The following is a 25,510-nucleotide window of genomic DNA, read 5'->3' as shown; positions in this document are numbered from 1 at the left end:
GATAACAGTGGAGGCTCCTCAGAGGAGGAAGGGGAGGACCATCCTCCTCAGTGAGTTTCGTAAAAATAAAAATAGTGAAATGTTAAAGTTATCCTTTTAAGATAAAACTATGCTAAATATATTTACGTCACCAAATAATTGATTAAAACAAACTGCTTTGCAATGAAGGTCTATAGTAGCCTCAACAGCACTCTGTAGGGTAGCACCGTGGTGTAGCCGGAGTACAGCTAGCTTCCTTCCTCCTCTGGGTACATTGACTTCAATACAAAACCTAAGAGGCTCATGGTTCTCACCCCGTTCCATAGACTTACACAGTAATTATGACAACCTCCACAGGACGTCCTCCAACCTGTCAGAGTTCTTGCTGCATGAACTGACATGTTGTCCACCCAATCAAAAGATCAGAGAAAGAATCCAGTAGTGAAATTATAAGCTACAGCTAGCTAGCACTGCCCTGCATAAAATGTGGATGGGTAGTTGACTCAGAGGGAGAAAGACACTAGTTGAACAGTTTTAATTTATTTAAAAATTAAGGAGAAGCAAGAGAGAGAAAGCGAGGGAGCCAGCTATATTTTATTGTATTTTGTTCACTTACACCTACTTAGCTAGCGAATGCAGCTAGCTAGTTTATTAACCTACTCAAACACCAAACAGAGAGGGATGCTATGTTAGCTAGCTGGCTATGGCTATCCAACACTGGAACTGCTCCAAGTCAAGGTAAGCTTTTGGTTTTATGAATTTATTGCCACCGTGGCCTGCTGGTGTACCTGCTAAACTGTTTGCTGACTGCATGATTGTAGTGGGTTTACTAACACGTTAGTTCTCGTAGTTATATTCATTATGACGTCACTTTAGCTAATATGTTGACAACGATGTAGGCTGTGTGTAGTGGTTAGCTGATGTGACAGACAGCTGATGTGTTGTGCACTGAAGTCCACAAGCAAAGGGAAAAGATGAGAGGAGGAGAGCGCGTAGATGCGAGAAGTAATTAACAAGCATGTTTGTATGTGACTGCTATGAAAGTGGACTGTGTTTTCGGGTGATCAGGGGTATATTTATTCAGCCAATTCTGTTGAAAAAGGTTTCTTAAAATTGAAGCAACGAAGTCGGAATAAACATACCTGAATATGTCCAATAGAAACTTCTATTTGCAACAGTTGGACTAATAATTACACCCTATATCAGCTAGATGCAAGAGTATGCAAAGCGGTATTGAATGTGTCACTGTCTATCACCTTGATTACACTCATTTTTCTCTTGACCTGTGCACCTACGTTGTAAACTTTCATTCATAGACTAGGTTGTAACAACCTCATGATGGGTATAAGGAAAATTAGAGTGTCATGTAGTAGCCTAAACCTATCGATGTTACATTGAGCTGGGTGAATGGAATATGAATCACAGTCATCCAATATGCTGTAATAGAAATAAATGGCCCCGACCTCCACTGGTTGATAATCACGTGACTTGATTGACATCAAATTAAGGATGTGTTTTAGATAAAAAGGATGTGGCCGATACCTGTGGCAGGATTGTCACTCTCTTCAGCAAGGTAAAGGTATGGCTTTAGAGGACTGCCTTTCTACAGGTTTTCCTCTTGACTGATTGCAGCTCTGGTACTCTTACTCACTCTACCAAATGTGTTTATTGAGGTATTCAAAATGACTAGCAGCATTCAAAAAAGAGGATACAAACAGCATGTGCTAAAAGCTGTATTTACAATTGTTGTCTATAATAATCATTTTTATCTATATTTGTATGTCTTCTTTTTTCAGATTCGCCCTGCATTGCTAAAAGGATGGACAACAACATGTCATTTCCAAGCCATATCCTTCAAATCCAGGGTTTTGAATTCTCACAGACATTCATGTATCCAATTTTTTTCTCCATGCTGTTTGTTTATCTCTCCCTCCTTGTGTCTAACATTGGTGTCCTGGTAGTCATCATCAAAGAAAGAAATTTGCACCAACCAATGTACATCCTCTTCTGTAACCTGTCTGTAAATGATCTGATTGGCAACACTGTCTTGTTGCCTCGCCTCATGGCTGATATTGTTTCAACTGAGAGGTTTATCACGTACAGCCAATGTGTTACTCAGGCCTTTTTCAGTCACATGTTTGGATCAGCCTCACATATGATACTGATCATTATGGCCTTTGATAGGTATGTGGCCATATGTTACCCGTTAAGGTACACATCAATAATGACAACCAAAACTGTAGTTACGCTGTCTGTGTCTGCTTGGGGGGCTTCACTTGTTTTAGTGTCTGTCCTACTGGGTCTCACCATAAGGCTTTCCCGTTGCAGTTCAATCATTCGAAATGTTTATTGTGACAATGCATCATTGTTCAAGCTATCCTGTGAGAACGTTTCAATCAACAACATTTATGGACTCTTTTTCACAGTGCTGCTCTTTACTTCTTCAATGGGAAGCATAGCTGTCACTTATTTCAGGATTGCTGTGATTTGCTGGACCAAGAAAAGCAAGGAGCTGAACAACAGAGCATTGCAGACCTGTGCAAGCCACCTGGTGGTGTATCTCATTATGCTGTGGAGTGGGTTTCTAACCATCATACTGCATCGCTTTCCAGACTATCCATATTTGAGAAAACTGGCTTCTGTTCTATTTCATGTTGTCCCTGCTCATTTTAATCCAATTATCTACGGCATGCAAACAAAGTCATTGAGGCAGAAAATCATACAAATACTCTGTCGGAAAGTTACACACTCATAATACAGATATTACTATGTAAATCAAATCGAAAGGCTTGATTATTCTGGTCCTAAAACACCCAAAACAAAATGGTTTGTATTTTAACAGATGCCAGTCTTAAAAGCTGTGTTCTTGGTACTTCTCTAACATATTCATCATCTCCAGCACCAGCCCAACATCAACATACAGTACGTGAAAATGCCGTGTTTCTATGTCTTGTAGTCAAAAAGATAGAGTAAGATAAGTGTTTCCGATGACATCATCTGCTGTGTATCATGTGATTTGAACCAATTATGTGCAGGCAATGAGCAGAAAAACTTGTGGCAGCAATTGCAATATTTCCCTCTAAAGGTTATGTTTTGCCATTTTCACATATTTTGATGTTGGGGTGGTGATGGAGATGATGAATATGAAGATTAAATAATTGTTTTATTACCCTTTAAAGGTTATGTTCTGTAAGATATTAAGAGGTATGAATGAGGGAACCGTAAAGGTGACAATGAGCACACGTTGTTAATCAGGCTTTCCTGTCTGTGTTTAATCGTTACCTTGTTGCCAGTCAAAATGGTATCTCAATTGAGACCTCTAGTGTCTGTTAGCTGAAAATGCAGAGGGAAGTTGCAGGGATGCTCAAATCCAAGCCTGAAGGTCTGCAATACTGCTGGTTTTTAGGTGAATTGAGAGATTGTCACTGATGGCCAGAAATTCCACTCACCTGTAACGGATTCACTCTATAGAGCCAACCTGGAACAGAGAGACTGATAAAGAGCTTCCATCTCTAGCTGGCCTCCGCCCGGTACCCTGTCCTGAACCTTAGACACTGTCACTAATCGGCTACCAACCAGTACTCTACCCTGCACCTTAGAGACTGCTGCCCTATATACATACAGTAGTCAATAAATAATGTAATAATGTTTACATGCTTTCTACTTTTAATATAATGTGCCTTCAGAAAGTACTCACACCCCTTGACTTATTCCACAGTTTGTTGCGTTAAAGACTGAATTTAAAATAGATTAAATTGAGATTTGGTGTCACTGGCTTACACACAATACCCCATAATGTCAAACTGGAGTTAAGTTTTTAGAAATCTTTACATATTAATAAAAAATTCTAAGCTGAAATGTCTTGAGTCAATAAGTATTAAACCAATTTGTTATGGTAAGCCAAAATAAGTTCAGGAGTAAACATTAGCTTAACAAGTCACATAATAAGTTGCATCCACTCACTATGTGTGCAAAAATAGTGTTTTGCCTCTACAGGATTGGTGGGTCCCCCACGGGACGGTTGAGCTAACATAGGCTAATGCGATTAGCATGAGGTTGTAAGTAATAAGACCATTTCCCAGGACATAGACATATCTGATATTGGCAGAAATCTTAAATTCTTGTTAATCTAACTGCACTGTCCAATTTACAGTAGCTATCCAGGCTGCGTCACATCCGGCCGTGATTGGGAGTCCCATAGGGCGGCTCACAATTGGCCCAGCGTCGTCCAGGATTGGCCGAGGTAGTCATCATTGTAAATAAGAATTTGTTCTTAACTGACTTGCCAAGTTAAATAAAGGTTACATTTAAAAAATAAGAATAATAATAATTACAGTGAAAGAATACCATGCTATTGTTTGAGGAGAGTGCACAGTTATGAACTTGAAAAGTTATTAATAAACCAATTAGGCACATTTGGGCAGTCTTGATACAACATTTTGAACAGAAATGCAATGGTTCATTGGATCAGTAAAACGGTGCACACACAATGCTGCCATCTAGTGGCCAAAATCTATATTGCGCCTGGGCTGGAATAATACATTTTGGCCTTTCTCTTGCATTTAAAAGATCATGGTACAAAAAAACTATGTTTTTTTTTATTATCTTTCACCAGATCGAAAGTATTATATTCTTCTACATTCATTTCACATTTCCACAATCGTCAAAGTGTTTCCTTTCAAATGGTATTAAGAATATGCATCTCCTTGCTTCAGGTCCTCAGCTACAGGCAGTTACAGATGAAGTCGGAAGTTTACATACACCTTAGCCAAATACATTTAAACTCAGTTTTTCACAATTCCTGACATTTAATCAGAGTAAATATTCCCTGTCTTAGGTCAGTTAGGATCACCACTTTATTTTAAGAATGTGAAATGTCAAAAATAATAACAGAGAGAATGATTTATTTCAGCTTTTATTTCTTTCATCACATTCCCAGTGGGTCAGAAGTTTACATACACTCAATTAGTATTTGGTAGCATTGCCTTTAAAATTGTTTAACTTGGGTCAAACATTTCGGGTAGCCTTCCACAAGCTTCCCACAATAAGTTGGGTGAATTTTGGCCCATTCCTCCTGACAGAGCTTGTGTAACTGAGTCAGGTTTGTAGGCCTCCTTGCTCGCACACGCTTTTTCAGTTCTGCCCACAAATGTTCTATAGGGTTGAGGTCAAGGCTTTGTGATGGCCACTCCAATACCTTGACTTTGTTGTCCTTAAGCCATTTTGCCACAACTTTGGAAATGTGCTTGGGGTCATTGTCCATTTGGAAGACCCATTTGCGACCAAGCTTTAACTTCCTGACTGATGTCTTGAGATGTTGCTTCAATATATCCACATAATTTCCCATCCTCATGATGCCATCTATTATGTGATGCGCACCAGTCCCTCCTGCAGCAAAGCACCCCCACAACATGATGCTGCCACCCCTGTGCTTCACGGTTGGGATGGTGTTCTTCGGCGTGTTGTAACGCTTGATGTAGTGGGTGTGGAGTCAGGCGCAGGAAACAAGAATGTTTGCTATCGGGCTTTAATGAATGCACCGTCAAAAGAATATACACCCAAGAACAACAACAGGGTGTAATCAAAAAACACAAGGATCCAAAAAACACGTACTACTACACGAAACACAGTGAACGACAGAAATAAGCCCACACACAGAACAGGTGGGGAAACGGGCTTGAATACCCAACTAAACACTAATAAGACACAGGTGAAACCAATAAAGACAAAACCAACAGAAAAGGAAAAAGGGATCGGTGGCAGCTAGTAGGCCGGTGACGACGACCGCCGAGCGCCACCCGAACAGGGAGAGGAGTCACCCTCGGCAGGAGTCGTGACACGTGTAAACCGCTTCCTTTTTCCTCCAAACATAACGATGGTCATTATGGCCAAACAGTTCTATTTTTGTTTCATCAGACCAGAGGACATTTCTCCAAAAAGTACGATCTTTGTCCCCATGTGCAGTTGCAAACCGTAGTCTGTTTTTTTATGGTGGTTTTGGAGCAGTGGCTTCTTCCTTGCTGAGCGGCCTTTCAGGTTATGTCAATATAGGACCTGTTTCTTCCAGCATCTTCACAAGGATTGGTTTGCACTTTTTGCACCAAAGCACGTTCATCTCTAGGAGACAGAACGCGTCTCCTTCCTGAGCGGTATGACGGCTGCGTGGTCCCATGGTGTTTATACTTGCGTACTATTGTTTGTACAGATGAATGTGGTACCTTCAGGCATTTGGAAATTGCTCCCAAGGATGAACCAGACTTGTGGAGGTCTACAATTTATTTTCTGAGGTCTTGGCTGATTTCTTTTGATTTTCCCATGATGTCAAGCAAAGAGGCACTGAGTTTGAAGGTAGGCCTTGAAATATATCAAACTCAGTGCCTCTTTGCTTGACATCATGGGAAAATCAAAAGAAATCAGCCAAGACCTCAGAAAAACATTTTTTGCTTTGGAATTTGCAGTGTTGTCTAATGGTGAAACGTCTTTACCTGAACACATATCAAACTAACTCTTATATAATCCTCAGCCTTAATAAAAGCCCATTATTTCATTATGTTATCATGTAACTTCTGTCACTCTTCAATTTAAAAAAGTTACACTATACACTGAGTATACCCCCCCCCGCCCTCAGAACATCATTAATTCATCGGGACATGGACTATACAAGGTGTTGAATGTGTTCCACAGGGATGCTGGCCCATGTTGACTCCAATGTTTCCCACAGTTGTGTCATGTTGGCTGGATGTCCTTTGGGTGGTGGACCATTCTTCATACACACGGGAAACTGTTGAGTGTGAAAAACCCAGCAGCGTTGCAGTTCTTGACACAAACTGGTGCGCCTGGAACCTACTACCATACCCCGTTCAAAGGCACTTAAAATCTTTTGTCTTGCACATTCACCCTCTGAATTGCACACATACACAATCCATGTCTCCATTGTCTCAAGGCTTAAAAAGAGCAGGTGTTCTTAATGTTTTGTATGCTCAGTGTGTGTGTGTGTGTGTGTGTGTGTGTGTGTGTGTGTGTGTGTGTGTGTGTGTGTGTGTGTGTGTGTGTGTGTGGTGTGTGTACATGTGTGTGTGAAACTACTGCATACAGATGTTCGACGTGTTCATAATAATGTCATAACAACTATGCTACTTAACAATCTATTCCTTTAAGTTACACTGTGTCCGACTATATGCTAGCTATGTAAATATATACCAGCATGTGTTTTAGACGGCGCTTCGTGGATGCATGCTCTTCGATGAAAATCTCATTCCTCTCATGATGTTTTTCAGATGTTTTTCAACCACTGGAGTTCAACGTGAGCCTGTTTTCAGATTTCCTGATAGATGGACGGGAACTGGGTCTCAAGGAGATCTACACAGAGCTGGCCATCTTTCTTCTGTTGGTATACATCATGTTCGTCATCGGCAACAACATGATCATCACTCTGGTGGTCATCACTCCAAACTTCACACATCAATGTATATTTTTCTCTGTAATCTGTCTCTCACCAGTATTGTGATCACCACCAGTGTTCTACATAAAATGACATCAGTGTGTTTGTGGAATGATGTGTCCATTTCATTTGCAGGTCACTTCTTGCAGATGTATACCTATTTGACATTCCAAACTACAGAGGGATTTCTCCTATGTGCTGTGGCCTACAACCGCTATGTTGCTAATCTGCAATCCTTTATGTTACAACAGCATTATGACAATCAAAGTGTGTGTTCCTGGCCTCAATAACATGGGCTCCCAGCATTGAATGTCATTCTTGCATCAAAACTACCTTTCCGTAGTCATCAGATAATGTATTGGTTTTGTGATTATCCTCCGACTGTTACATTGTCTGGTTGGAAACAATATTTTTGATAGATCTAGCCCTCGCATGTGCTTTATTTGTGATGTATGTTCCATTCACTGTCATAATTTGGTCATATTGTAAAATCATCAAATCCGTTTGAAAAATTGCCACATCTGAAGGGCGGAAAAAATACTTTCTCTACTTGCTCCTCATCTCATTGCTGTCATTACCTTCTACATTGCTTATTCATGTGTCTACATCAGTGCTAAATCATATCATATTCATCCCAATGTCATCATCTGATGTCTATTGTCAACGGTGTTTAACTCCTCTTGTGAATCCACTTGTTTACAGTTTCAGGAACAAACAGATAGAGGCTTCTGTCCTGAAACTTCTGTCTCCAATAAAGTTATTCCATAATGCACCATGTTTACATTTCATTATTATTATTATTGACCCTGAGGAATATACAGGGATGCCGAAACGTTGGTAAATACCCATTGAGTTGCTGGGAGTTTGTATATGGATTGTGCGACTTTCTTTATTTGATAGTTTATAGATTTTATTATTTAACAATGAATGAGCAGGTCTGAATTGGAGAATATGATTCTGTTACTTAGACATGGTAAAAAGTTACTCCGCAAGGTAAAACCAATGTCTCTACATTTTGGGTAAAACCAATGTCTCTACATTTTGGGTAAAACCAATGTCTCTACATTTTGGGTAAAACCAATGTCTCTACATTTTGGGTAAAACCAATGTCTATACATTTTGGGTAAAACCAATGTTTCTACATTTTGGGTAAAACCAATGTCTCTACATTTTGGGTAAAACCAATGTCTCTACATTTTGGGTAAAACCAATGTCTCTACATTTTGTGTAAAACCAATGTCTCTACATTTTGGGTAAAACCAATGTCTCTACATTTTGAGTAAAACCAGTGTCTATACATTTTGGGTAAAACCAGTGTCTATACATTTTGGGTTGATATTGACTTGAGCTTTCAGATTTGAAAACGATCACACACATTTAAGCATCATTTTAAAAGGACATGTACAACTCCCTGCTGGCAACACAACTGTTTGTTTTATATCAGCATCTGCAGTTAATATCTAGCTAGCCAATGGAGTTTGTTAAGAGTTTGTTGAACATCTATCCATGCATATAGACATTTTAGAGGATCAAAATTAAGTGTTGGACATAATTAATCAGAAACGATGTGCTCCAGTCATAAAGGAAAGGAAAGGAGGATAGCTAGTCAGTTGTACAACTGAATGCATTCAACTGAAATGTGTTTTCTGCATTTAACCCAACCCCTCTCAATCAGAGGCAAAAATAATGATGCAACGTGAAGGGCGGCACAGAAGAAAGTCATTATTATTATTTGTTTTAGCTCTGCTCTCATTTGCCACGAATGCCATGCACGTATTACCAATCAATGCATGCTTGGGAGTTATTAGGCCTTGTCACGTTCTGACCAGTAAAGGGGTTATTTGTTATTGTAGTTTGGTCAGGACGTGGCAGGAGGTGTTTGTTTTATGTGGTACGGGGTTTGTTGGGTTATGTTATTATGTAAGAGGGGTGTTTGTTTAGAGTGTTTCGGGGTTTGTTGGGCTATGTTCTTGTTAGTTTATTTCTATGTTAGTTCTAGTCTTTCTATGTCTATGTTTAGTTAATGGGGTTGACCTTCAATTGGAAGCAGCTGCTCCTCGTTGCTTCTAATTGAAGGTCTTATTTAAGAGGGGTGTTTTTTTACTATGGGATTTGTGGGTAGTTGTCTCCTGTTTAGTGTCTGAGCACCTGATAGGACTGTTAGTGTCGTTTGTTTTGTATACGTGATTTGTTTCTTCACATTAAAAAGAAGATGAGTATACACGTTCCCGCTGCGTTTTGGTCTGATCCTTATGACACCTGTTACAGGCCTACTGTTGTGTGAAACCCTGATTGTCTGGAATAATCCCAGGAAACCAACTATGTTCTGAACTAGGAGAGAGCTTGCATTCAGAGGTGTGTGGAACCCCCTGGGCACTGCAGGAGGGCCATAAAATCAACAGAAACACAACACTTGGTCTCTAGATCAAGTCCACATGATGACCTGTACATTGAGATAAACTAGTCAGTCAAATTGTCAACCCACTATCAGGTGTTTGATCTTTTCCATATTCCTCTGTGAATGAAGTCTTAAGTGAATAATTTTTTGCAAACTGTATTAAGCAGCATTGTTTTGTGTACAGTACACAGACGGTAAGTGTTAATGTATGGTGGCAGGCATTTCAAACCATTGGTGTTGTTGGGCTAATTCAATACCAGATTCATCAATTCATCATTTGCATCAATGGCTATTCAAAATTGTTTATATTTAAATGTAGTGTATACTATAGAGATTCATTATTCATGTTTGTATGTCTTTTTTTTGTGTCTGTTCACAGAAATAGTCCAAATAATATCCAAATCTGGCATGTCAACAACATAAATGCCCTGAATACAGCTTTCACAATATAGAAAGTGTCTCATACAAAATAAGAACTATTTCTGTCTTTCTCAAGCAAATGCTGATATTGTGCACCTTAGTAAAAGGATCTTCCTTGACCTCCAGAAGACTCTTGCCTTCAAGCCAACGTGACAGTTGTGACTGAATTCCTCTTCATTTGGGTTGAGAGCGGGCTGAAAAACGTCTACCTATAGCTGGCCATCTTCCTATTGGTGGTCTACCTGATGATCCTGATTGGAAACCTCATCATACTTACCCTGGTGGCGACAGACCCCAAGCTGCAGTCAGCCATGTACATTTTCCTCAGCCACCTGTCCCTCGTAGACATTGTGATATCGACCAGTGTTCTGCCTAAGATGATATCAGTGAGTTTGTGGAATGACGTAACTATCTCCTACTCAGAGTGTTCCCTCCAGTTGTATGTGTATTTGTCATTTCAAACCGTCGAGAGCATGCTGCTGTGTGTCATGGCCTATGGCCGCTATGTCGCCATCTGCAATCCCTTACGCTACAGCAGCATTATCACTAACGCTTCAAACACACCGACTGCGTCATTGCATCATTCCTGCATAACATTTTGCGCAGCTAGGCAACTATACTGATGCAGGTATATTTTGCAGATGGTCGCATGCCGTTGGACACATGGAGAAGAGAATCATTTTCGCAGTATCCTCAAAACCGTGTCTTTTTGACACAACTGCTGACAGCTACAGGGACATAAACACAAAACATGCTGCTTGGAGACAAGTGTCCACGATAGTAGGATTGCCATGTGAATTTAGTAGTGAGCTTGTGCTAGATGTGGCTAGTTAACGTTAGCTAGCTAGCTAACCTATCTTGCTAACCTAGCCAATGAGGTGTGTGTGTGTGAAAGAAATAGTCATTTAAATTATGCTAGTTACTACCCCTGATAACTTTACCAAATAATCATGTTTGAAAGAGTGTGAATGTCAGATAAATGGTAATAGAAATGGTAGATACTACTGTACCCCTGATCATTTGGTCAGATAACCGTGTATGTCTGTGTGTACAGTAGGTGACATGTTCATGATAGCTAACTAATAACTATAGTTATGCTAGGTAATGGTTTGGCTTATCATGTCTATGTAGAAGAAGACTGTAGGAGGTAGTGGAGAGGACTCAGGGACAGGTATCAGAGAGAGAGAAGGGCAGAGAAAGAGAAGAAGAGGTCTGGGTCAGCAGCTTCAGGCCAGCAGCCTTGGCACTTCTGCTACGTTCTTTCTTTTCTGGATCCATTTATTGTGCCTATGGCAACGAGTGGCAATTTTACAGCCAGACCCTCTACTATGTCATCCACAAGTGTTGTCCCCACCGGTGCATCAAGACCCTCAATGTCATCTACAAGTGCGACCATCGCCTCCACCGGTGCAGCGAGACCCTCTACAATGTCTACATCATCCACGAGTATGACCACCACCGGTGCAGCCATGGAAGACGATGAAATGGAGGAAGCACCTCTGGATCTCGGACCACCTGAGATTATTATGAACCTCACAGAAGTGACCACTGAGGACCTCATTGAACAGGATGTGGCCGTGGAGACAAACAGAGAGAGAAACGAAGAGGAACAACGTCACACCAGGCGTCATCGGAGGTACCAGCCCCCAGAGCCACTCAACTCATTTCAGCAGAGGCTCCTCCAAGCCGTAGAGAGGGATGCAGCCCAACCTGATGCTCACAGGAAGGAGGATGAAGAGACCCTCTGCCATGAGCCTGGTGTCAACACTGAAGAAGCTGCCTCAGCAAAGAAAAGCAGCAGTCAAGGTTAAAATGTATCAGCTGCTTTTCAATGGTTCATTTTTTTCCTCTACATTACAGGTAGTGTCAAGTGTTGCGACAGTGAAGTAAAGTAGGTCATTTTTACAGTATACTCATGTAGGCTAATTGGTATTTCAGATCAAAGTATTAATATGAGGCAAATGTATAGCTGTTGTTTCTAGGTTAAAAAATATCCCAAAACAACATTTTGCTGTCTAAATATTTGCCTGTCATATTCATCTTTTGATCTGAAATACAAATTCCATGAGTAAACAGCGAGTATTACCAACTTTACCGCACTGTTCCAATATTTATGCCTCTAACTACACTATACAAGCAGTATTTAGTTAACATAAATCTCACCTTTTATGGTGTTCTATTATGTTAAGCTTGTATGTGTTGTTTTTCTCTTCCCTTCCAGAGATGGAGTCAATTTAGCCGAGCAGCTCACAGGAAGGACAGGAAGAGGAGAGGAGTTGTCTGGTTGTTGTTTTGACCTCCCTCATTGTACCTTTCTTTTCACACACGTCAGTTCCGTTTAAATTCAGTCAATTCATAAAGTCATTTGTTTATAAAGTCTTAGGAAAGCATTCATTATTTGTGTTACTGCAAGGAGTGTGTACTGGCGGCAGAGAAGTCAGACGCAGGAGAACAAAAACTGTGTTTCCAAACGGCGTAGTTTAAAAACAAAAAAACTCACCGGAAAACAGAGCAATCAAATAATGGGTACATAACCCGACGTACACCAGGACAGACGTTCACAAGCACTTACAATAAATAATCACTGACAAGGACATGAGGGGGAACAGAGGGTTAAATACACAACATGTAATTGATGGGATTGGAACCAGGTGTGATGGAAGACAAGACAAAACCAAAGGAAAATGAAAAGAGGATCAGCGATGGCTAGAAGGTCGGTGACGTCGACCGCCGAACGCCGCCCGAACAAGGAGAGGGACCGACTTCAGCGGAAGTCGTGACAGTTACATAGATTTCTGAACTGACAGAATTGAAACTCGTACACCGGAGAATTCACAGATGCTCTTGTTGGTCTCTTACGAGACTAAAGGTGAATATATTTATTTCATTTAAAACCACTTGACAACCAGGGTGTTGAAACTTTTTGTGAAGTTATGTTCCATCGACTGGTCCATGACGTCCAGGGGCCATTTGTTTGTTTCGCTGTGTTATGGCAACACATTATTTATTTTTTTCAGAGACACACACACACACACCTCTCCTCCACTCCTCTCTGTACCTCAGATCTCCAGTGCCCTGCTCTCTCGCTCTTTATGGCCATGTCTGAAGTTCCTCTACTATGTCTAGGCTTTATGAGTAGAGTCCCTGTATCTGTCTGCAGTTCCCCTACTACGTCTAGGCTTTATGAGTAGTCCCTGTATCTGTCTGCAGTTCCCCTACTACGTCTAGGCTTTATGAGTAGTCCCTGTATCTGTCTGCAGTTCCCCTACTACGTCTAGGCTTTATGAGTAGTCCCTGTATCTCTCTGCAGTTCCCCTACTACGTCTAGGCTTTATGAGTAGTCCCTGTATCTGTCTGCAGTTGTGCCAAAAATACATGCTCTTGTATGTTCTCTTATAGATTACAGGCTAAACATTCATTTTTTACATTTTTTACACACACACACCTCTTTCAATAGTTACATTTTTTTTTACATTTTACAACACACGTACCTATCATGTTCTTTCCTGTACTTGAATACTTATTAAACTATAATGTTTTCATAGTCAGTTGTTTCAGTTGTTTATTAATATCTGATTTAGACTTAATCTGCTTATTTCTTCCCTAAACCTTTGCAGATCTAAGACAAGATGAAAGTAAAAACACATTCTCTTCCTAATTTCTTTTTTTTCCACCTGTATTTTGTCAGGCCAGTGAACATGGTGGTAAACTGTACTATTTGTTATCATACTAACTGTATGTCGTATAACCTTAATTAGTGCTCCTGCTCACCTGATGTACCGTGCCAGGTGTGTATAATACTGACGTTAATGGGAGAGGGAAGGGTTAAGGTCTGGTCTTTACTCCCAAATGTCACTTAAATATAGCTTCCAAATGAAGAGACAATGATACATAAAGTAATCTGGGGAAAAAATGCAATTTTCTGGACAATGGTGGATGGTTCTTAAAATAACCTTTGTGTTATGGGGCTCTTAAAAGAGCTGTTTCCCTCCACGGCATACTGCCATGGGACTTCATCTGCTGACGATGAGAAGTAGGTGGTCAACTTCTCCCTCACCTGGAGTGCCTGTCTGGTGGCGTTGTTGGCACCTGCCCTGGTGACATCAGGTAGGTGACCATTTGGCGTGCCCATCTCCATCCAGAGCGGCTCCTGGAATGACCTCCGTAGGTAGTTGTGGAGAACACATGTGGCCTTCACGCAGGCATCGACATTTTAGGGGCTGAGACCAAGCACTCTCCGATACATTCTCCACCGGGCTGCCAGAATCCCAAAGGCGCATTCAACAACTAACCTTGCCCTGGACAGCCGTTTGTTAAAGATCCTTACAGGCTTTGGCAGCTGGCGTCCAGCGTAGGGCCTCATGAGGTTGGGTCTAAAGGGAAGGCCTCATCGTCAACGAAGACGTTGGGAACATGTCCCAGGTCTTCAGCCCCAGGGAGTGATGCAGGTGGTGGAATCTCCAGGGTGCCATCCTGAAGTGCCTGGCCGAAGGCAGAGTCCCGGAGGGTCCCGCCATCACTTCCCTTGCCGTAAGCACCAACATCAACAACACGGAAAGAGTAGATGGCATCTACTACAGCCAAGAGTACAACTGAATATGTACCCGTGTAGTTGTAGAATTGCGAACCTGAGCACCGTGGAGCCTGGATTACTACATGTTTCCCGTCAATGGAGCCAAGACAGTTGGGGAAATTCCACCTCTCCAGGAACTCGGCAGCGATGGCCCTCCAGTCTTCCTCCTTGGGGACAGGCATGTATTCACCAACCAGACAGTCCCAAATGGCTTGTGCCACAGAGGGGACAACGCCTGCCACCGTGGACCGTCCAACTCGGAAGCTGAATCCTATGGTCCTGTAGGAGTCCCCTGTCGCCAAGAATCTGCAATATAATTCAAAATAATGATCAATATTGTGTGTAACTTGAATTCCACACACATATTATATCTACTCATATAGCTACCTCATTACAGTTTATTATGCTCTACTAATTATATTGTAATACTCATCAACCATCATTAACAATGCCTTGAAACAGTACAATTCAGTCTATGACTATATCAATAAACTGTATCCCAGGCCAACTCTACTCTTAGAAAGAATGGTACTATCTACTTAAAAGGGTTCTCCGGCTGTCCCCACAGGAGATCCCTTTTTGGTTCCAAGTAGAACCCTATTGGATTCCATGTAGAACATTTTCCCCAAAGGGTTATACCTGGAACCAAAAATTGTTATCCTATGGGGAAAGCAGAAGGACACTTTTGGAACCTTTTCCTCTAAGAGTGTATGTGAGTCCAATAAGAATGTAATGAATGACTGTAACTGTCTTGAACAACAATGGGTCCTGGAGAAGACTAGCCTACCTTCATCAGGGCAGAAGGCACCTCAACTTTCTTTTCATTTGGTAACATTGCGTAATTAAAAAAGGATTATAAACCAACTTTGGGAAAGTTATAGTCCTAATGAACATTCTGTAAAAGTACATCTGATGTCAAATAAGGACTATTAACTAGAGAGCCCTTTAGCTAGCTAGGTTGCACATAAAAACAATGTATCAAATATCAATCAATTATGGTATCAAAGGCTTTAAAAATGTACTAGAATGTACCTTACCGGAGAAAAATCGCCAGGCGTTCAATTGGGCTGATGGACTCCCGGTAGTTGGTATCCATCCGGGCGATCCTGGCTCCAACCATCTGGAGCAGGTGATCGATCTGGCTTCGGTCCAGACGAAAGTAACTTGGGAATTCCTCTCCAAACAGTCGAAGCTCTTGAATGAGACGGTGGACTCCCCTGTCTGCTTTCGGGACTTTAACCATCTCTGGACCCACACTGACCTGCGCTTTCGGCGGGGCTGGTCCCGGCCCAACAGCGCGATCAAGACCACCTTCCTCAACGTTGGTCTCATTGTTGAAAGAGCCTACTCTGCTATCTTGACTATTTATTATTGCATTTCCCTCCAAAATTGCATTTTGTATGTCAATTAATTTGTGGAAGTCATCGAATAATAATATACTTGGCAAATAAATGAATAAAACATGTAAAGAAATTATGCAATTAAACTTTTTATTATGTAATCCCAATTTTTTTTACTGGATATGTGTGCAACAAAAATTCAACATTCATATTTTGCTACGTTCTGTCAAGTCTACGCATAGAATTTGATGCATACGTTCGATAAATCGATAAATCGAACGTATGCACCACACAGAACGCACTGCAACTGCCTCTGCAACACAATGCTGTAAGGCAAACGCAGCGTTCCATTGGAAATTAATGTCATTCTGGTGTATCAAAACGCAAAACACAGTCGGTGTGATCGAAGCGTAAGAGACTGTGCGGTCTGTTGACTACAGCGGCATGGGCATCAGGACTCCGTTTACCTGTCTTCTGTGTCATTTTCGCAGCACAATTGCCCTTCTGTAGCAACAAAATACATTTTTGGTTCTGTGACCTTCCTCCTGTAGTTTCACTGTCCTGTTCGGACACAACCTTTTTGATAGACGTGGCTCTTGTGTGAGCTTTAATAGCGATCTATTTCCCGTTCACTGTCATTATTTGGTCCTACTTCAGCATCATTGTAGCCGTCTGCAAGATTGCATCTTCAGAGGGCCGTATGAAAGCCTTCTCTACCTGCTCGCACATCTCACTGTCATCCTCACCTTCTACCTCGCTCACCCCTGCGTCTACATCAGTGCCAAATCTGAAAACGTTCACTGTGAAGTTATAATCTTGATATCTATTGTTAACTGCTTCCTGACTCCTGTTACGAATCCCATCATCTATAGTTTAAGAAACAAAGAGACAAAGGCTGCGCTGAGAAAGCTCTGTTCTGGTAAGGGCGACTCTGATGGTGTACAACAGGGACACTTTCGAACCGTTGTGGGGATAAACAGTCAATTACAATATTCAGCTATACAAAATGCAGTAATTTGTCAGGAGACTTGCTGGATGTCTGAGCAGATCTAATTAAATATTTCTCTGTGGAGAGAGGTGAGATCAGTAGGGAATACAAGTTGGCACATCAAAGCAACGCATATGATGTACAGTTCAGGATCTACACATACAGTTCAATCCACCATAAACGGACAATAAAGACTGGTTTACATAACAGCTAATAATTAAAGTGCTAATCTTTGTTTCTCTTAACAATATCACTTGCATGTTAAAGTTGAATTGCCACTTTTAATATATCAGACACACACTAAATGATGGTATGATGAGATATTGTCAGTGCTTCATTTCAGCCGAATCCTGCCAGAACAGGATCCAGCACCTCTCCGTTTTGGACTGTTTTGTTCCGGTACCTATTTGGCCGTATCCGGTACCTCTCATGGCATGAAAAATAATTGCCACTTTTTTCAATGTAAAAATTATAATAAAAGCGGTCAAAGTTCATACGAATTGTCTCTTCGTAAATACTCCTGTCCCCCCAAAAATGCTATGTGAAATAGTAGATTTTCATCCCGGGCCTAATATTCTAAGAGTAGTTTCGGGTCGGGTCGGGCCGGCCAGGGTTTATGGTTTGCGCCACATTGTAACGGATGTTTGAGACCAACGCTTGGCCGTGCCTGTGTGAGAAGCGCGCCTCTATCTCTCACATAACTAGAATTAGATGAACTTTCTACGATCTCTCTCCATCTCTGCTCTGATAGACATGAGCCTGCAACTCTCATCTCTCATGCACTTTATCATTTTTTCCTGATAGAACCAGTTCTGAAGGAACTGCAGCACCCCTGATAAATACATTTGCTAAAATTATAGAATTACTGCTGTCTGTTAATGAAATCATTCAGAATAGCCTACTACACCACGAGAAGGCCTATAATCTAGCCATCAAGGATCAATAGCTTATTTTTTTAAATAGCCTAGCTGTGGATTGTAGCCCAGTAATAACGAATAACCTACAGTAGGTAACGCGCGGCAAATCTGTCCGTGAAAAAACAGCATGCAGACAAAACCGTTTTTTCGCAATATTTCAAATACAGTCGAGGGGAAGCACAGGTTGGAAAGCAATTGGCTCCTGCTGAAAAGTGAAGACTATGCTGTAGGCAAGCAAAATATTTGATCAACATCCAAATATTGTTTTACCAAAGAGAGAGAGCGAGGCTTTTTGGCATGAGCGCATCATTGGTTGAGTCAGTGAAACTGGAAAGCATTTTTAGGAATTTCCTAGGCATGTTGATGGATTCAAGACAAGGTCGTTTTCATTGATCTCATATTCTCAGTTTGTCAATGTCAAAGATTATGCCAGTCTCCAGTCATGCAAAATGACGTAGAATTGCATGAAATGCGTTTATAAAAGGCCACATTTTTTCCCAGACCCTAGTCTACAAATTATTTTCCCGATGTGTGCAACTTTTGTAAGTGCCTCTACTCTACTGCTCTATGTCACTACGCACATGCGATAGTATGCATGCAATGCTATATTATAAGGGTGATTTTTTTTCTCATTCGTTCTGGTACCTTAGAACTCCCCATGTCGCTCTCACTTTTTGTTCTGGAACCTCCCGATTTACAAATTAAGCACTGGATATTGTGATGCTGTAATTGATTATTTAAGTGTTTTGAAATGTCACAAACATAATTGATTTTCATGTGTTATTAAATGTTGATAAATTAACCCAAAAAGCTTAAATCAACTATTAATTTCTGTTTTACCATCCCTGAATGGTAATTTAAGGTATTGCAATTCCCATGTTCACTTTTAAATTAATGCTAGAAACTACAAATAATGATCTTACACACACCACATGTAGAGATGTAGGATCTTAATTTGATCAACCTTTTGCAGGAGAACTGCAGGAAATTTAAAATGTGTAGTTTATGTGAGGTTTAAAAAGGCTTCTTAAGTTTGTAATTTCCACTTTGAAATTTCAGACTTGATTTTCTCTTACGAAAAATGTATCAACCCCTACAAAAATGTCCATGAATTATATTCCACATAATCATTCACATTCCTGTTACTGCAGCAGGATTATTTTCCTGCTGTAGCAAACTGGCTCAAATTAAGATCCTACATCTGTATGACAACTAAACTGTAAAAGTAAACAATAACAACATATGTAGGTAACAAACACACATTTGGAATATCAAACAATTAAATTCAATTGATTCAATTGATCCTTGTGTTCAGATTAGGCCTTAATGTATAAAAAAGTGTGAGGTGAAAAGTGGAAACTGATCACTACAAACGTATTGCACATGTTGCCTGTTCTCTCATTTTGGTTATCCTCAATAAGTGTAAAACCGAAAACATTTTGATACACCATTTCAGGTAATACTTCCTTCACTTCAACATGTTTTCTCCTGTTTTGTACCTAATGAACACAGCCCAGGTATGAAGTTAGATGGCTTTCCCCATGATGAGCAGGCTCATGGAAAACACCATGATGAAAAAGATCCACATGAAGAATCGGTCCAACACCTTCGCCACCTTCTTCCACTCCCCAGTCCTTTTCGCTGTGGCCCTCGTATCTCTATAACAGTTGGCAATGTACTCAATATTTCGGAGGAGCTGCTGTTGCTGACAGGTGCACTGGGTCTTACACACCTCCTCTCTCCCTGTACTCTCTCCTACTCCACCATTCCGGCTCCTCCTGGCTGCAGCCAGCCCTGGTGAGTCCCCACAGTCCATGAACATGCCGTTTCTCCAGGCACTGTAGTGGTTGGTGGGGTTCCTCCCCAAGGAGCCGGTGGGGCTTATCAACTGATCTTCTGTCTCCTCAATTATCTTCTGGGTCATGCCGTCTTGACCTCTTTCCACCTTCAGAATCAAGTCTTCTTGGACCGCTTGTCCGTTCATGGTGTAGTTGTTGCACCTCTGAGAGGTAGGTTGAGGTGGCGGGTCCTGTTTCTCAGGCTGGAAAAACATGCAGTTCTCCCCTACTTCATATACAAAGCACACCCTGGCCATGTACTGCAGAATGAAGATCTTGGCCCACTTGGGCACAGGCTTGGCGTCTGGGCCACAGTGGTGGATGTTCGTGATAAAGATGGTCAGGGCCGTGGAGGCTGTTATCATGGTCATGGTGGCTATGTAGTACTTTCCTGTGGGACATTGAAAGAGGAACATGTATTATTGTCACTATCTAACATTGAATGGTACTGATGTCACTTTAAAGGTCCTGTTTTCCCCTTGACAGAGACAGTGCATGAAGTTCAATCAACTACAGTGTTACGGACATGTTCATCACTAGCTAAATGATTGCCCTCAGGGGCGGACTGGCCATTTGGCATTTCGGAAAATTTCAGATGGGCTGGTCCATTTTTAGCCTAGTGGGCCTGTCTCACTTGTTTTTTTTCTGCAAAATTATCATGATCTGGGTAGTAATGGGGGCCTCAAGGGAGAAAATAGTCTGATGTGGGGGACTCAAGTAAAATAATGGGCCAGTGTGTTAGAAACGTCAGGGCCGATTTCTGGTCCCAGTCCACCCCTGATTGCACTCACCAATAAGTGGCACGTTCTCTGATGGAGGCATGGTTTCAGCGACCAGCAGCTGAAACACGGTGAGAGCCAGCATGACGGTGATGCCCAGGGACACCTTCTCCCCAGAGTCAGCCGGCAGGTAGAAGCCCAGCGGAGCCAGGAAGGAGATCATCACACACGGGATGAGCAGGTTGAACACGTAGAAGGAAGCCTTCCTCTTTAGTTGGAGAGTGTAGGTCACATCAGGGTAAGGTTCAGCACAGCAGCCATACAGAATTATGTTCCTCTTGGCAGGCATCCCCAGCACCTGAGAACCAGGACCACAATGGCAATAAGTGATTCAGTCATTCATTCATTCATTGGGGAAAAGATGGACAGAGTTCAAAACAGAGGATAAGAAGTTAGACCGTGTTTCCCAATGGTATAAATATGTTAACTGTACTGTGTTTTTATCATCAAGGTTTTTTTATTGAGTGTATTGTTGCAACTCTATGTATTTTAAATTGGTCAAATAAAAGTGATCAATTAATTCACCTCCCATTCCACATTCTCTACCACGTCAGCCAGGTCGGCGTGGTTCCATGGCATTCTGGAGGTCCATCTGGTTACCGTTGTAGGTCCAGGAGCCGTAGGTGAATCTGCACTGCTGGACATCAAACGGGAAGAAGGACCAACCAGGCATGACTAGCAGGACCAACCAGGCATAACTACCAGGACCAACCAGGCATAACTACCAGGACCAACCAGGCATGACTAGCAGGACCAACCAGGCATGACTAGCAGGACCAACCAGGCATAACTACCAGGACCAACCAGGCATAACTACCAGGACCAACCAGGCATGACTAGCAGGACCAACCAGGCATGACTAGCAGGACCAACCAGGCATGACTAGCAGGACCAACCAGGCATAACTACCAGGACCAACCAGGCATGACTAGCAGGACTAGCCAAAGGCACAAGAAAATCAATGGAAGAAGAGTGGACCCGTTATGAAAAGAGATAGCTCTTTTGTGGATTGCCTCCACTTTGTTTTTGCATTTTATAACCTTGATGTTTTATTGTCACATAGGTGCAGTGAAATGTGTTGTTTTACAGGCTCAGCAACAATAGTACAGCACTACTGGAGCAGATTTGTGTTAAGTGCTTTGCTCAAGGGCATATCGACAGATTTTTCAACTTTTCGGCTCGGGTATTCAAACTAGTGACCTTTCAGTTATTGGCTGAACACTCTAACCGCTAGGCTACCAGCCGCCAGTTACTTCCCAGATTCCCAGTACATACAGTAGTGTATAAAAAGCAGAAAACGACCAGAACACTCCCTTGAATAAATGTCTTCAAGGAGTGTTCCGCTTGTGCCTTCACACTGACAACAACGTTGATGTGTGGAATGGATTGTGGGAGCAACAGAGCTCTTTGATGAACCCAATACCAGTCCAACCTACTTGTTATATAAGACTATATCAGGTCTCCATATATAACTACTAGGTATACGGATGGTATCAAGTCCATCATAATCATCTTTACTCCAGGTGAGGTATGAGTCTACCCACACCTGTCGTATCCACAGATATGCTGTCAAGATCTGGTTACGTTCATCCTGCAACAGAGGGAACAAGGGCTTCATTTCACTAGTTATTAACTTAGCACTTAGAATATGACGTCTATTTCAAATGCCAAATGTGAATGTTAAGAGATTTTTTGTAGATCTTTTTGGGAATCTCTTTATTATTGTTGTATTGCTGAAATAGCCATAGTTTAAACGTAAGAAAGCTGTTACCATGTCAATTATCTGTGAGAGGGTGATCTGCAGGGTCACATTGAGGATGTTTTCTGTTTCCTCTACTGGTCTCAGGGCACTGGTGTAGTTAGTAAACAAATCATTCAGCAGCTTCTGGGCATACTTCCCATGAGCACTCCAACAGGCTAGGACAGGGCACAGAGAACAGTCTCTGCTAAATGACTAAAATGACTAATATGACATTTAAAAATGTATAAGAAAGAACATCATTCTCACCCAAACACCAAAACACAATCAATTTATTGTAATTTATTGAGCACTACATCATTGTCATACATTTACTCAAAAATGACAATCTGTGACAACCTGATGTCAGCCAGAACAAAGATATACAGGTAACTGCCAAAATAAAGGAAACACCAACATAAAGTCTTAATAGCCGAGCCACCAGAACAGCTTCAATGCGCCTTGGCATAGATTCTACAAGTGTCTGGAACTCTATTGGAGAGATGTATTACCATTCTTCCATTAGATATTCCATCGTTTGGTGTTCTGTTGATGGTGGTGGAAAATGCTCTCATGCGCCGCTTCAGAATTTCCCGTAAGTGTTCAATTGGGTTTAAATCTGGTGACACACACACACACACACACACACACATATACAGAGAGACATATCCCATCATGCTTACATGACCCAAGCATGATGGGGTGTTAAGTGCGTAATTAACTCAGGAACAGTACCTGTGTGGAAGCACCTGCATTCAATATACAGTACTTTGTATCCCTCATCTACTCATGTGTTTCCCTTATTTTGGCAGTTACCTGTTCATGGGTAAAAGTCTCAGTGTGTCAGAGAACATGTGAACACATGGCAGATGGTGCAGAACACTGGGACATAGGGGGATTTGGGAGTAGATTACGCTTCTGATGCTATAGTAAGAGATCAAGTAAAGCTTCCATTATGAGCCAGCAGATGCAACTGAGGCATCTGTTGACCCCAAGCAGGGATATGTTGATACACACCCTAATCCATGGGACATTTGCCATATAATACCACCATAGAAAATAAACACAGATAGGCTATATTACACTCTGATAGACATACTGTACCATGTTCTTGTAGGTTAAATGTAAAGTTTATTGTCACATAAGCTGGATAGGTGCAGTGAAATGTGTTGTTTTACATAGTCAGTCATAGTAGTATGGCACCCCTGGAGCAAACTAGGGATAATTTCCTTGCTCAAGGGTACATCGACAGATTTTTCACCTTACCTGCTCGGGTATTCGAATCAGCAACCTTTTGGTTATCGTCCCAACGCTCTAAATGCTAGGCTACCTGCCACCCTAAAGTCCTTTATGCTGATTATTTTTTCTTCATTTGTATAGAAAGATCAAATACTATTTGGATGAGTTTTCAACAAAATACAGTTGTGCAATCTTCTGCATACTTGGAATTTACTGGACCATTTCATTTTCTCTCCAATCTAAGATCCTGTTTCTTTGTATTATTATGTTGTTATGAGAATATATGGTTTTCCCATGTATTAAATTACATGGTTTTTTTTCAGAGAATTCATTTCAAATTCTTGACAAACATAACTGAGTTCAGAACACTGCCAGAAGCAACTGTTTACAGTGGTCTCACTGTTTCAATAAAGCCTTTTGAGGAGGCTGTAGAAAAGGGCCACAGAATTAATTTACAGTACCAGTCAAAAGTTTGGACACACCTACTTATTCCAGGGTTTTTCTCTATTTTTACTATTTTCTACATTGTAGAATAATAGTGAAGACATCAAAACTATAAAATATGACACCACTTGTCACAACACAACTGAATGGCTCAAACGCATTAAGAAGGAAAGAAATCCCACAAATTAACTTTTAACAAGGCACACCTGTTAATTGAAATGCATTCCAGGTGACTACCTCATGAAGCTGGTTGAGAGAATGCCAAGAATGCCAGAATCTCAAATATAAAATAGATTTTTATTTGTTGAACACTTTTTTGGTTATTACATGATTCTATATGTGTTATTTTATAGTTTTGATGTCTTCGCTATTATTCAACAATGTAAAAAAATTGTTAAAAAAATACAAACAAAAAAACACCTTGAATGAGTCAGTGTGTCCAAAGTTTTGACTGGTACTGTGAAAAAGATGATACCTAAACAACTGGCAGGGAGATCCTGCCTCCTGCCTGGGAAACAGCTGTGAGGGTTATCTAATCAGAATCTGACTGGGACAGAGGAAATAATCAGCCACTGTAGATGTCACAATGATTCATCATTAAGAGACCATTAATAATGTAGTTTACATCAGTTACTTCAGTAACTCTTAATGTAATACAAATCCAACAAGCTATCTGTCAAGAGGCTATTCTAAACCAGTCATGAAACCATTTAACTCACCACTTGCCTGATGTTGACTGAAAAACCAAAATGAGAAACAATCATTGCGATTGGACTGTAAGTGTGAGTTGATATGGACACTTAACATAACGTATATATTCCTAAATATGTACATTGGGAATTTACCATTTTCAACTGTACATACTTCAGCAAAAGAGAGAATCTATAGCCTACCTGGAATAATATTCAAGCAGAAAATACAACTCAGGGAACCTCGAAATCCACATAGTTTCATTTTGCTGTTACAGGTTACACTTATCTATATCCAAAAATATAGCAGATCATCATTTAAATTACGTTTATGTTCCGGGATGGATAGCTGTAGACTGCTCTTGTGCCTTGACAAAGATGATAGTTAGCGTGAGATGACTGGGGTTAGAGGCGGGGTGGAGGCTCATCATGACGTACTGAGCACTATTGGAATTTACACATAATATATTTGAATAAGACGCGTGGGACTTATCCATTGACCAAAAATCATCATCCTCAACAACAAAAACATTGACTTGAGTCTTTTCCAAATACCCCCATTTTCTCAAAGTATGTATATGGTTATTTCATGAGGCAACTTGCATTGCCAGGCTATCAAAGATAAGGCTACAGCATTTGGTGATGCGCAAGAACAGCACCACGGACAGCTCCCGTGATATAAAGTTGGCTTATCAATTATTTCAATTTCTTACACTTCATCGTGACA

The 25,510-nt window shown here is 41.1% G+C and overlaps 2 protein-coding genes and 1 pseudogene across 2 annotated transcripts; 2 read left to right on the top strand and 1 right to left on the bottom strand.

Annotated features, from left to right (window-relative positions):
• The first annotated feature begins 1,779 nt into the window (after positions 1 to 1,779).
• On the top strand, positions 1,780 to 3,581 carry LOC106613199 (olfactory receptor 52E4-like). Its single transcript, XM_014215227.2, has one exon. The coding sequence runs from the start codon at positions 1,799 to 1,801 to the stop codon at positions 2,732 to 2,734; it is 936 nt and encodes a 311-aa protein (XP_014070702.1). The 5' UTR covers positions 1,780 to 1,798; the 3' UTR covers positions 2,735 to 3,581.
• Positions 3,582 to 10,711: 7,130 nt separating this feature from the next.
• Positions 10,712 to 17,975, top strand: LOC106613180 (olfactory receptor 1S2-like; annotated as a pseudogene).
• chrna10a (cholinergic receptor, nicotinic, alpha 10a) lies at positions 16,300 to 25,270 on the bottom strand. Its single transcript, XM_045724766.1, is given in 6 exon segments — positions 16,300 to 20,285; positions 20,686 to 20,971; positions 21,199 to 21,240; positions 21,242 to 22,264; positions 22,445 to 22,590; positions 24,988 to 25,270. Coding segments are annotated over 4 exon segments (1,137 nt in total). The 5' UTR covers positions 21,347 to 22,264; positions 22,445 to 22,590; positions 24,988 to 25,270; the 3' UTR covers positions 16,300 to 19,581.
• Positions 25,271 to 25,510: the final 240 nt, after the last annotated feature.

Source organism: Salmo salar, chromosome ssa09 (genome assembly GCF_905237065.1).
Source record: "Salmo salar chromosome ssa09, Ssal_v3.1, whole genome shotgun sequence".
In the NCBI taxonomy this organism is placed as follows: Eukaryota; Metazoa; Chordata; class Actinopteri; order Salmoniformes; family Salmonidae; genus Salmo; species Salmo salar.
This window is presented reverse-complemented; position numbering and strand designations above follow the sequence as displayed.